Consider the following 12,137-nt stretch of genomic DNA (forward strand, 5'->3'; position numbering starts at 1 on the left):
ACATGGGTACAGTCCAGGAGGTTCTGTACCCCCCACTGTGCCCCCTCTGCTCCCAGTCCCTGCTGTCCCAGCTGCACCCAACCTCCTGCTCCCCCGTTCTGTCCTGGTTCCTCTCACCCCCACAGCCCTCCCCTGGGCTCTGCCCTCAGCTGGCCCCAGCAGGGCCCAGGACCCACCACCCACGCAGGGACTTGCACCCCTGCACAGCCCCGGCCGAGCCCCAGGGAGCCCCTTGTCCCGAGGATGGCGTGGCTTCCCTGCCCTGGCAGCACTGCCTCCGGCTGCCCAGCAGTGGTTCCCACATCCATCTCTTAGCTGTAATTTTATTTTCTCTATAAAGTTGTTAGTTCTATTTCCCCAATGGCTGCTGGCTCTTCTCTGGGCTGGGATAAGGAGCCTGGCAGGACTGGGAGACACAGTGTGGCTCATGCTGCAGGACTGGCCAGCAGGCTCTGGCAATGAGCATGGGAGCTGCCCCCCTGTCCCCACCTCCAATACCCACATGGAGCAAGGAAGCTCCCCCCTGCCCATGCAGGCCTGGCTGAGCAAGGACTAGCCCCACACCAGTACCCTGGAAGATGCCTGCACCACCCTCAGCCAGTGCTGGGCTAAAGAAAGACAGTACTGGTCATTCTGGGAGAAGCCCATGTGGGTGAGAGGAAGGGGCCAGCAGGAGCCAAGCATAGCTGCTCTGGGCTGAAGCAGCCCCACAGCACTGCACCTGTGGGAACAGACAGGGCTGCCCTGGTGCAGCAGGGATGTGGTGAAGTGCTGGTTCCTCCACACCAGATGCAATGCAAATGTTACTGAGCAGAAATCCCACCACGGGGCTGTGACCCACAAGGACTGCAGTCTTGTAGCAGAGATGGGCTACCTCGACTGGTGCAGTGGGAACAGAAGCGCTTGGGGCAGAGAACAAGGACATGACACAAGGGCAAAGGGAGGGACACCCCAGCTCCCGTGGCTCTTGCACCTCAGCCACACGCTCTGGTCCCATCTACAGCAGAGAGCAGCACAGAGAGGCAGCTTCAGCCACCTCCACATTGCTGGGGGACAGACCGCTCCTCCCAGTGCCCAGGGAGCAGGAGAGGGGCAGCCGGTGGCTGGGCTGGGGCAGGCGCTGGCTCAAGGCAATGGAAAGCACTGCGGTCAGTGCAGCCGGAGCAGCTATGTGAGAAACACCGCCCGGCGTCTCAGCTATTTCCCCTGCGAGCAGCTGGCTGGGGCTTGCCAGGGGAGCAAATTCCTCTGGCGAGGCCAGGGCCGCCTGAAAGGAGGCCTGTTCTCTGGGGCAGGAGGAGTGCAGGGGGGGGAGCAGCGGCTCAGAGCTGCCCTTTGCCACAGCACCCCCAAGGAACTATGCTTCTTTCATCTTCTAAAAATAACAGGCAGGGGCGAGGGCTCGGAAGCCCCGTCACGGGCAGGGCCTGGCTCAATACACACATTCCTCCTGCTGGAGATGGGCCGGACACAGCCCCTCAAAGCAGCCCTTGCTGCAGAGCTGCCTGCCTCCCGCAGCCTCTGGCAGGGGCCGGAGCGGAGCAGGGGCTCTTCCAGGAAGACGAGGAACAGACGGAGCTGCTCCTTCCCAGAAGGGCCGGCTGGGCTTTTGGCCACCAGCTGCAGAGCACAGGGAGGGCCCCAACTGTCCCCAGGGGCCAGGCTGTGTGCGTGGGAGAGCAGTGCTCCAGCACCGACAGACACTGGGCTGGGGGAGGGACAGGCAGCACCAAGGAGGTACGCATAGCCCTGGCACAGGCTCCCACCTTTGGCTCTCCCGACCATCAGGGCCAGGGAGACACTGCCCCGGCCATCTCAGAGTCCAGCATCGACACCCCTTTCACCACAGCCTGGAAAGCTGCTTCTCAGGTGCAGATGTGGATGCAGACCTTAGAGCATTTGCAACGCTCCCAGTGGAAACAATTTGACCAGACGTTCATCTGCCATCTCCCTCTGGCCTTGTGGGAACAGCCTCAGCAGCAAGCGCTGCCGAGGACCACCTCAGCTGGCTCACCAGGGAGGCAGGGAGAGCCGCCCTGGCAAAGCCTGCCCCGGAGCAGCTCCAGAGCCGCTCTCACTCGCAGAGGAGGTGGCCTCACGAGCCACAGCTCAACGCGTGCCCACGTGTTACAGACGGAGGAGTCGGATTCCAGTCTGTGCGGGTACCGAGTTGGTGGTAGGACACCTCTACTCTAACATGGAGGAGGTCCCTGTAGGCACAGCCAGTGTGCTCCTCCCCAGCTGGAAGGACTCGTGAGGACTGACAGGAGGGGCAGGGTCCCACAGAGCCCAGACTCCACTAGGCAACAGCTGCTGCCGTGGGAAGGAGGCCATGTGGCACTGGGGGGTCCCTAGAAAAGTGCTTTATTTGAGTACAGAGGGGAACAGTTGCACCACGAGTCCACCCAAGCACCGGGCCAGGCCCCTCTGCCTGGCCTCTTCCAGTCCCTCGCAAGCTCTCAGTCTCTCCCTGACTGGCGCAGACATGGCTCAGTCCCACGTCCTCGGCTCTCGGCCAGCACCACCAGCCAGTGCCTGCAGCGGCCTGCGCGACAGCACTGCTACTCCGTGACCTCAGGGACAACGCTCACCAGCAAAGTGTCATAGCCACGCCGCACCAGCAAGGCCAGGCTCTGCTGTGTCCGTACTGCCTCGTACACATCCTCTGCGCGGCGCGATGCCTGCCCGTTGATCTCCAGCACAACGTCACCTGCCTTCATCCCTGCCCTGTGGGGAGAATGATGACAGAAGTGCACAGTGGGCGAAGCAGACACTCAGCTTCATCTTCCCAGAAGGAAGGAGAGCCAGGCACTACAGGAGGCTTGGGCTGCTGCACTAGGTGTTCCTCCAGCCACACAGGTACCTTGGCCAACTGGACACCAAGCCTGGGCAAGGGTCACCAGTTGGTTTCTGCTGCAGACTGACAGCTGCAGGGCCCAAGCCCTGCTGCTCTGGAGCAAAACACTCAGAGCTAAATACATCTCATCCTGTGTAGTTGCTCTCTCATGCCACCCCCCAAGGCACAGGGCAGCACTTACTGATGGGCTGGGGAGCCAATGATCACCTTGTGGATTAGCACTCCATGGGAGACATCGGGGAAGCTGGGGTCACGCAGCTTCAGCTCAGCCAGGATGCTGCAGAGGGAAAATCAGCATTAGATAAGGAGCTGGGAGGCAAAGCAGGGCTCCCACCCCACCATGGCTGCACAGGCTTGGAGACCACAGTGCAGAACCTCTCCTCCTGCATCCCTGCACACTGCTAAGCACAAGCAACCAGCTGCAAAGCCCAGGGGCATCCAAACACCACCATCTCTCTGTCAAAAACTAGAGGACGAAAGTCCTAACTACGCCAGGGAGAGCTGCAAACTACTAGAGCAGCTGCCAGCCAGATCACAGCTGCTGGTGATGCATATCCCCTGTCTGAGCAGCCCCACATCAGACCACTCTTCCTGGTATCAGATGTACCCCTCCCCTGCTGCAGTTTCACTTCTCTGCCTTTGGTGGGTAGGACACATAACAAAAGCTATGCCCCCTCTTTTTGCCAGATGTGTCAAGCAGAGGTATACCCACATCTCTCCCCCAGAGTCTATAGACTAAACGATCCCAGTTCCTCCAATCTTCCCGCAGGTTAGGTTTTCTAAACCTAGCTTAAGTTCTGTACCTCTCACTGCTCCTCTCTGGACTCTCTCCAACTGCTCCTCACCCCTCCTGAAAGCATCCAGAACTGGACACAGCGCTCCAGCTGGATCTCACCAGAGTGGAGGGACTGTGCATCATGTAAACAGCATTCTTCCCTCACAAACTGTGCATCAGCTCTGATCCAGTGCAGCCCCAGAAATTCTCACGGTCTCTCTGCCCAGCTCCTTGCTCCTCATCAGGTTCGGTCAGTCAGTCAGTTATGGCTCCCCACTTTGCAACGGTCCTTGCTGAACTCTACTGTACCTTTTCACAGACCTTTGCAAGCTGCCATCCCTTCTTGATTTCACAGGATCACAGCATGGTTGAGGTTGGAAGGGACGTCTTGAGATCATCTATCCCAACCCCCCAGCTCAAGTGGGTTCAGTCGTAGCAGGTTGCCCAGGACTGTGTCCAGTCAGGTTTTGAGTATCTCCAAGGTTGAAGACTCTCCGACCTCTCCAGGCAACCTGTGCCAGGCTTTGACCACCCTCCTCACAGTAAAAAAGTGATTTCTTGTGTTCAGATGGAATCTCATGTGTTTCAGTTTGTGCCTGTTGCCTCTTGTCCTGTCACTGGGCACTACTGATAGAACTACCGATTTGATGCAGTCTGCATGTTTACTAAGTCAAGTCTGCTTCTTTGCCTCAGTCATTAAAGCTGAACAATACATGCCCTTAAGCAGATCTCTGTACTAACGTAGTAAATACATGATTTTAGGCTATACAGCACTAAGTGTGGCTGCACTAATTGCCATGGGTTGTTGTCGTGGTTTACCCCCAGCCAGCAACTAAGCACCACGCAGCCGCTCACTCACTCCCCCCCCCACCCAGTGGGATGGGGGAGAAAATCAGGAAAAGAAGTAAAACTCCTGGGTTGAGATAAGAACAATTTAATAGAACAGAAAAGAAGAGACTAATAATGATAATGATAACACTAATAAAATGACAACAGTAGTAATAAAAGGATTGAAATGTACAAATGATGCACAGGGCAATCGCTCACCACCCACTGACCGACACCCAGACAGTCCCCAAGCGGCGAAAACCCTGCCCCCCCCCACTTCCCAGTTCCTAAACTAGATGGGACGTCACATGGTATGGAATACACTGTTGGCCGGTTTGGGTCAGGTGCCCTGGCTGGGCATGAGAAGCTGAAAAATCCTTGACTGTAGTCTAAACACTACTGAGCAACAACTGAAAACATCAGTGTTATCAACATTCTTCACATACTGAACTCAAAACATAGCACTGTACCAGCTACTAGGAAGACAGCTAACTACATCCCAGCTGAAACCAGGACAGTTGTTAACCCAGGCTGGCAGGTAAGTCTCCACCCAGTTGCTCGGTCACTCCTCCAGCAGGATGGGGGAAACTATTTGAAGGGCAAAAGCAAGAAAACTTGTGGGTCTCGATAAAGATAGTTCAACAGGCAAAGAAAGAAAAGGAAAAAAAAAAAAGGGAGGAAAAAAAAAAGGCAAGTGATGCAAAGGCACTCACTGACCACCTCCCACCAGCAGACTGATGTCCAGCCAATTCCTGAGCAATGGCTACCCTGGAAAAACTCCCCTCAGTTTTATTGCTGAGCATGATGTCATACTGCATGGTCAGTTCAGGTCAACTGTCCCCTCCCAGCCCCCTCCCTGGGGGTGCCAACTGAGGAACAGGGCAGGCCTTGACGCTGAGTAAGCACTGTTCAGCAACAGCTAAAACATCTGTGTGTTACCACCAGTTTTGGTCACAGATCTAACACACAGAACCATGCGGGCTGCTATGAAGAAAATGACTCCATCCCAGCCAGACGCAGTCCACAGGTCAGTCAGATGAGGGGTCCATCTTCCCCAGCACCCTATCACTTACAATGCCAGCTGCAGATGAGATAGTTCCCCAGATGCCTATGGCCTCCTGCTGCCTGGCTCAAGAAGCTCCCGAGCTGTAACACTGCATCTTTGCATTTGAAAGCCAGTAAGATTTTTCTTCTGTAAAGTTTTCTAGTTGGTCTTTTGAACCCTACAACATCAGCAAATTCTATCACACACTGCATGAAGAACCAACCCATGTTTTGGACGTCCCTCTAGTAACACCCCTGATCATCAACACACCCCAGCAGCAGTTTCATGTGGAACCTGTTCCAAATAATCAGTGCCTCTTTCCTTTGCCATTTTCAAGTCCTTTGCTCAGTCCCTACTTACTCCATGCTGTAAGATGACTGCAGAGGGCTGTGCTAGCCAGGGCCCTGTCTCTTCCCCTGGCTTTTTGTGGCCAAGGCAAGGGTACCTATGAGCTCCACTACAGCTGAGCTCAAAGCCATTGGCACACCTCCGCTCCCTTTGGGTAGCGGAGCAAAGGCTTGGTGTCTCAGGAAGTTCTTGCCTGCCAGACAACCTGTGCAGCAGGACCAGGATACCGAGGAGCTTGTACCCAACACGCAGCTCCTCCTTATTCCTGTGCTAGGGCAAGTTTCTGGCCTTTCAAATGAGCATGTTCAGACAGTGCAATCACCCAATTCTAAGGCAAGCAATCCCTTGTTGGGAGATCTTCACAGCAACGGGGCACAAACAAGCTTTGCAGTCAGATGGTTTCCCAGGACCAGCTGCCAGACTGCCCACTGGCTCTGCTGAAGCTGGACCCGCTTCTGAGGAGCCACGTCCTAAGCATTTCAAGCTTCTTCCCTGACAGACTTTGTCCTGCATGCCTGTCCAGTGAAGGAGGAGGAGGTTGGGCTCCCACATCCCACAGGTTTTGAGTACCAGCACCATCTACTGGGCATGTGGGCATCTATGGGGCATGCCAGCGATGCTAACAGTGTTCCCCCACCCACTGCACTGCCCCTGAATCTCAGGAGGCACAGAGCATCTGCTGCTCTGTTTGTGTCCCAGGCAGGAACCCCAGAAACTGCTCGTGGTGTCCAGAGGTGCAGGCAGCCCACAAACTCAACCAACACGCAGGAGCCACAAGAGATTTAGGAAGGGCAGAGCACTGCCCTGAAAGGTGTTTCTGCCAAGCACACTATAACCACCAACCCCACTAGCATGCTGAGCCCCAAAAGTCAGCTGAAGGTCTCGTGAAAGATGGCTGCAAGAGCCAAAGAACCAGAGCAGGCGCTCTGTCCTTGAAAAGGAGAACTGCTCTCAGAGGTGAGAGTGCAGGTCCACTCCTAACACGTGCACTTGCTGCATCTAGGAGGCTGCTTGCAGGCGTTCAGGTATAGCTCCTGCAGCAATTGCCTCCCAGGGCTCGCAGAGCTCTGTGCAGGGCTGACCAGGGCTGTCCAGCCCTCAGCAGGGCACAGCTGCCACCGCCTGTAGGGCACCTGTCTCAGAGTGCTTGGTTGGCAACCAAGGCCACAGGCATATCTTGGGGACCAGCTGAAGCAAGGGTAGCAGGTGATCCCTCTATCAGACCCAAGCAGGTTGTCTATCTGCAGTCCTTTTTGCTGACCAGAGCGTTCCTTGAGATGCAGAGGTAACACAATGCCCTACCCAAGCCATAGCCAGGAGGCTGTGTAGAGTCTCAGACCCACAAGAAGTCATCCTCTTCCCACTTGCCAGTGTTGTACCGGTCAGCACCATGATGACTTCTCTCCAGAGGCAGCACCCAGCCTTCCTCCTGAAACCCAGGAGCCTCACACCACCTCCTGGGTGGCAGCCACGCCATGTGTGCCAACACAGCCTGCTCTCCCACCTGGTTACCTCCTCCCTCAGCCGACTCTACTGCAGGCAAACTTGCCATTTCTTATTCTGAAAGTCCCACATTCTAGAACTGTTTCTGCATCACAGCAATTCACCTGGTAGATCCCCCCTCCCAGAGAGTACAACTCGCTCAACTGTTTCATCACAACTTTCATTTGGCACATTGCGTATCTATTAATTACACAATATTTCTGGTGGCTTTTCATTCATGCTGTGTTGCAAGGGCTCTTTATCGAACTCCTCCCAATGACAATTATAGACTGATCTGGCACTCTGGGGGGTAGGTTCAGGGACTCTTCATCTGCTGACAGATTCTGCCACAAGTGTAGAAACCTGCAAGCTTCTAATTTTCCTCTGACACAGCCTAGAGCCTAAACACAACATGAGCACAAAGAGATTTGAGAGCGAATGCTTAAGGTGTGAAGACAATCCTCCCAAAAACAGGCACTCTCACTTAGTTTGGAAGATCCCATCGCACAGTCATCATGCCCCAACAAGACCAGTCTGTTGGCCCCTGACCTTAGAACACATACCTTGGTGTAAGAGTCAACATCATTACCCCTATGTAACGGCGCTTTGTCTCTGCATTGCCAAACCAAGAGCCTGTCGAAGGGAAGGACATCAAATGACAAGGTTGAAAACAGACAGACACTCAAAATGGTGCTGGGCTGAGCCAGACAAGTCACAAAGCCCAAGGCAGACATCGTGTGGAGAGAGTCATTCTGATTCCCTACCAACAGCTTATTTAAGTTCCCTTTACCAGTTAGAGCTTTATAGCTACTGCATAGTTTGTTTTCCTGGTCTGAGTTGTCATTTTTTGACTGAGAATATCACTGCATGGTGTCAACATGAGAACCAGATAGCAAGAGTCTGCATTAAATAAATTATCACAAAGGAACAAAAAGAGGCGATGTTCTACATGACTAAATTAACTACTTGTCCTTTATGATACAGCTGAATCCTGCACCTGCATTTCCATTAGTACACACAAGGCTAAGCAGCCTCCAGTTTCCAGGTCATCCTTTCCCTTTTTTCCCATATGCTGAGATCTAATGAAAAAAAAAAAAAAAAAAAAAAAAAAAATCCTCACCTACTCCTGAGGACTTAAGTGCAAGCTACTTGAGACACTTTAAAAGTCTTTATCTGCAGTAGATGCAGGCCAGCATCCTCCTTGCAGTTTGTTAGGCCCCTGTGGGCAGGGGAGTAGCAGCATAGCTTTCCCATGGCAGAGGAGAGTTTTATGCCAGATGGGAGCATCTTCTTACCCCCAAAGACTCTTTCTTCTGCTCTGCTTGCCCTTCTCTCAGAGGGAGCCCAGCTGTGCCAGAGCTTCCCTCTTTCATCCTCCTCCTTCTCCCAATACCTGACCAGGGAGGCACCCAACTCACTTTTGCGCTGCTCCTCCTTTTGCAGGAACTTCCGCAGCCGGTCTGAGGGGATGGCAAAAGAGATGCCTGATGTCACCTTCATAGTGTTCACCCCAATCACTTCGCCATCCTGCAGGGGAAAAGACTCTCTGCTATCCAGCTTGCATCGCTGGGGAGAGGAGGGGAACTACTGTGCAAGCCTGGAGTCTCGCCTGTGCGCCCATCCCTTCCCAGCCAGCTGCTTCTGCTGCCTGCCCAACCCTGCTGAGGCTGGGTGGGGACTGGTCCCACGCGGGCTGCATCCCACGCAGCCCCTCCCTCTGCCCTGCCAGCACCAGCCAAGCCGGCCTCACCAGAGTCCCATCAGTTCAGCCTCCCTGAAACAGATGCTGCACAGGGCTCCCACACTGGGCCAATCCCCTGCTCCTCCTCACAAGGAGCCTGGAGCACGCACTGTCCCTCCCTCCCTCCCAGCACCAAGCCCCAGGGGGCACAGACTGAAGGGCAGGGGGCACACTTCTGCCCCGGCCAGTGAACGTGCAAGCAGGAGAACTTACCAAGTTGACGAGGGGGCCCCCAGAGTTCCCAAACTGCAACAGAGGAGAGAGCAGTAAACAGGCCATGAAAGCAACATCCTCACACAGCAGGACCCGCGGCAGGGAGGCAGAGTCCAGAAAACAGGGTCAGGCTGAGAAACACAGCCAGCACCCGGGTGACCGGCCAGAATCCCTTCATCTCCCAGTGCTCTGTGTCCGCCGCCTCTGACCTCACGGCACCCACAGCCATTCCCCAGCTCCCCCCTCCCCAAAATGGGCAGCCGGGATGAGGTGCCAACCCGCCATGCACCGCAAGCTCCCCTTACATCGATAGCAGCATCAGTCTGGATGTACTCCATGTCAGAGGCGGTCAGGCCCAGCTCCCGGCTGCCCCGCTGGGCAGAGCTGACGATGCCAGAGGTGATGGTGTTCTGCAGGGCGAACGGGCTGCCCATGGCCACCACGAACTCTCCCTGCCGCACCTCGGAGGAACGCCCAAGGGGCAGGGTGGGCAGCGGATGCTGGAAGAGAGGAGGATGGTGAGCGGATGGGAGGGAATGAAGGGAGCGTCTCCACAACCGCAATGTGCACCTTAGGCTTGATCTTGATGGTAGCAATGTCTGCAACCTGGTCCACGTCCTGTACCACGGCGTCATACTGCTCGCCGCTGGCCAGCTTCACCCGCACGCGCCGCCGGTTTGCCACCACATGTGCGTTGGTCACAATAAGCCCATCCGGAGACACCAGAAAACCCGAGCCGTTAGAGATGGGCACATCACGGCCTGAAAAGGGATGCCTGCAAGGTGGGCACAGGTCAGGAAGCGGTGGCAAGTGACCCTGAGGGGACTGGTGGGGATTCTGGGGAAGGAGGGCAGGCAGGGGCCAGGCAGACCGGGTGGCCCAGACTGGTAGGCCTGGAAAAAAGCGGGGGACAGTGAGGATGTCTGGGAAACAGCATGCTAGGGGAGGCTCCTTCACTTCCCCATGAAAGGTCCCCATTTCAAGAGTCTGGACAAACACACACGCAACAGGGGAACAAGCAGGAATCAGGAGTCTGTGCACAACTGCAAAGGTGCAATCCCACTGGGACTACAGAGGCATGGTGGGAAGTTTACATGAGTGGAGAGCTGCAATAAATGGCACAGGCTCTTTGGGAAAGAGCAGCAAGGAGCTAAGTAGAAGACGTTGTGATCTGCACAAAGAAGTAGCCTGAACACACAGAGCCTTGCCTCAGAGCAGGTAATAACGACTTGGGAGGTGATGGGTACATCTTCTTTAGACAGCTAGGGAAGACTTATGACTGCAGGCCCTGGTCCCCATGGGGGATGTCAATCACCCTGACCTCTGCGGGAAGGCCTGGTGCTGAGTGGGGGAAGGGAACTAGTGACACAGGACACAGAAAAGGCTGAGGTGATGTGTGCCTTTTTGCCTTGTTCCTTGGGCCTCCCAAGTCCCTGTGCCCTGAGGCAGTCTGTCAGAATGCAGCATTACACAGAAGAAGATCAAGGGAAGGATCGCTGAAGCCAGCTGGACACACATGAGTCCATGGCACCAGACAGGATACACACGAGGGGGGTGGCTGATGTCCCTGTGAGGGCTCAAACGTCACAGTGGTAAACGGGGGCTCCTGATGGCTGGAAAAAGGCAAATGTTACACCAGCCTGCAAAATTGCCAAGCAAGAGGGTCCTGAACATTGCAGGTCAGTCAACTTCGCCCTCGTCTCTGGGAAAGTTACAGAGCAAATGCTCCCAGAAACCACTTCCTGGCACACAGCATACAAGAAGGGGACTGAGAGCAGCCAGCACAGACTTACCAATGCCAAATCATGGCTGACCAACCTGGCTGGCTTTTGCGGTCAGATGAGTGACTGTGCAGATAAGGGGTGAGTAGTAGATATTGTCTACCCTAAGCAGGCTTTCAGCATGGTCTGCTGTGGTACCCTTCTAGCCACATAGGTGACGTGGGCTGATAATCAGACCAGGTGAACGGAAAATTGGCTGGACCACTAGGGCCCAAGTCCAGCTGGTGGTCAGCTAACACCATGCCTCAGGAACCGAGAGAAGGGCCAATGCCATTTAACACCTTTCATGTTCATGAACTGGAGGATGAGACACTACACACGTTCAGCAAGCCTGCAGGTGACACCACACTGGAGGGAGCGGTCAACAAGCCGAAGGGCAGAGCTACTATTCAGAGGTGCCTTAACAGGCTGGAGACACAGGATGGCAGGAACATTATGGAGTTCAAAGGTAAATGCAAAGTCGTGCTCCTGAGACAGAGTAACCCCATGCCACAGGACAGCCTGGGGCCGCTGCCTAGAAGGCAGCTTCGCCAACAGCCCTGGAGGACAAGAAGGTGCCAGTGCGGCAACAGCGTGTCCCTGTGTCAGCTGTGTGTGCGGGCAGCGGGGCAAGGGGACGGATTCGTCCCTCCCATGGCACTTGTGGGACCCCACCCGGGTGCCGTGCCCGGTTCAGGCTGCCTGGGATGCAAGACGGGGTGGCCGCGGGAGAGGCCAGCGGAGGCCCCGGAGGTGGCCGGGGGCTGCACTGTGCAGGGAGCCTGGGGTGGGGGGGGCTGTGCAGCCGAGGGAGCAGGGAGGGTCGGGGGATCCCTCCCTGGGGGGTGTGGGGAGGACGGGACCAGACCCTTCTCGGAAGGACAGAGCGGGAGGGGATCGGGACAGGGTCAAGAGGGAAAGCTCCCCGTCAGGTAGCGGGGACGCCAGTTCCGCAGGGGGCCGCGGACCGGGCCGGGGGCGGCCGCCCGGTGCCGGTACCTGCCCACGATCTCCACGTAGACCAGCGCGGGCGCCGTCTTCTCCACCACGTCGGCGATGAAATTGAAGGCGGCGCGGGGCGAGGCGGG

General features: G+C 55.8%; 1 protein-coding gene across 2 annotated transcripts; it reads right to left on the reverse strand.

Moving 5' to 3' along the window:
• Nucleotides 1-2,350: 2,350 nt before the first annotated feature.
• Nucleotides 2,351-11,648, reverse strand: HTRA2 (HtrA serine peptidase 2). 2 transcript variants are annotated; one of them, XM_010568455.1, is made up of 7 exons: nucleotides 9,860-11,648; nucleotides 9,595-9,789; nucleotides 9,290-9,322; nucleotides 8,754-8,862; nucleotides 7,899-7,968; nucleotides 3,039-3,134; nucleotides 2,351-2,727 (listed from the first exon to the last, which is right to left on the reverse strand). In XM_010568455.1, the coding sequence occupies exons 1-7, from the start codon at nucleotides 10,265-10,267 to the stop codon at nucleotides 2,562-2,564; spliced, it is 1,077 nt and encodes a 358-aa protein (XP_010566757.1). In that variant the 5' UTR covers nucleotides 10,268-11,648; the 3' UTR covers nucleotides 2,351-2,561. The 2 variants fall into 2 exon arrangements, with proteins under 2 accessions (XP_010566757.1, XP_010566758.1); XM_010568456.1 differs by lacking the exon at nucleotides 9,290-9,322 and having other exon boundaries at nucleotides 2,393-2,727.
• Nucleotides 11,649-12,137: the final 489 nt, after the last annotated feature.

The sequence above is a fragment of the Haliaeetus leucocephalus genome, unplaced genomic scaffold, assembly GCF_000737465.1.
Source record: "Haliaeetus leucocephalus isolate CR32 unplaced genomic scaffold, Haliaeetus_leucocephalus-4.0 Scaffold245, whole genome shotgun sequence".
Taxonomy (NCBI): domain Eukaryota; kingdom Metazoa; phylum Chordata; class Aves; order Accipitriformes; family Accipitridae; genus Haliaeetus; species Haliaeetus leucocephalus.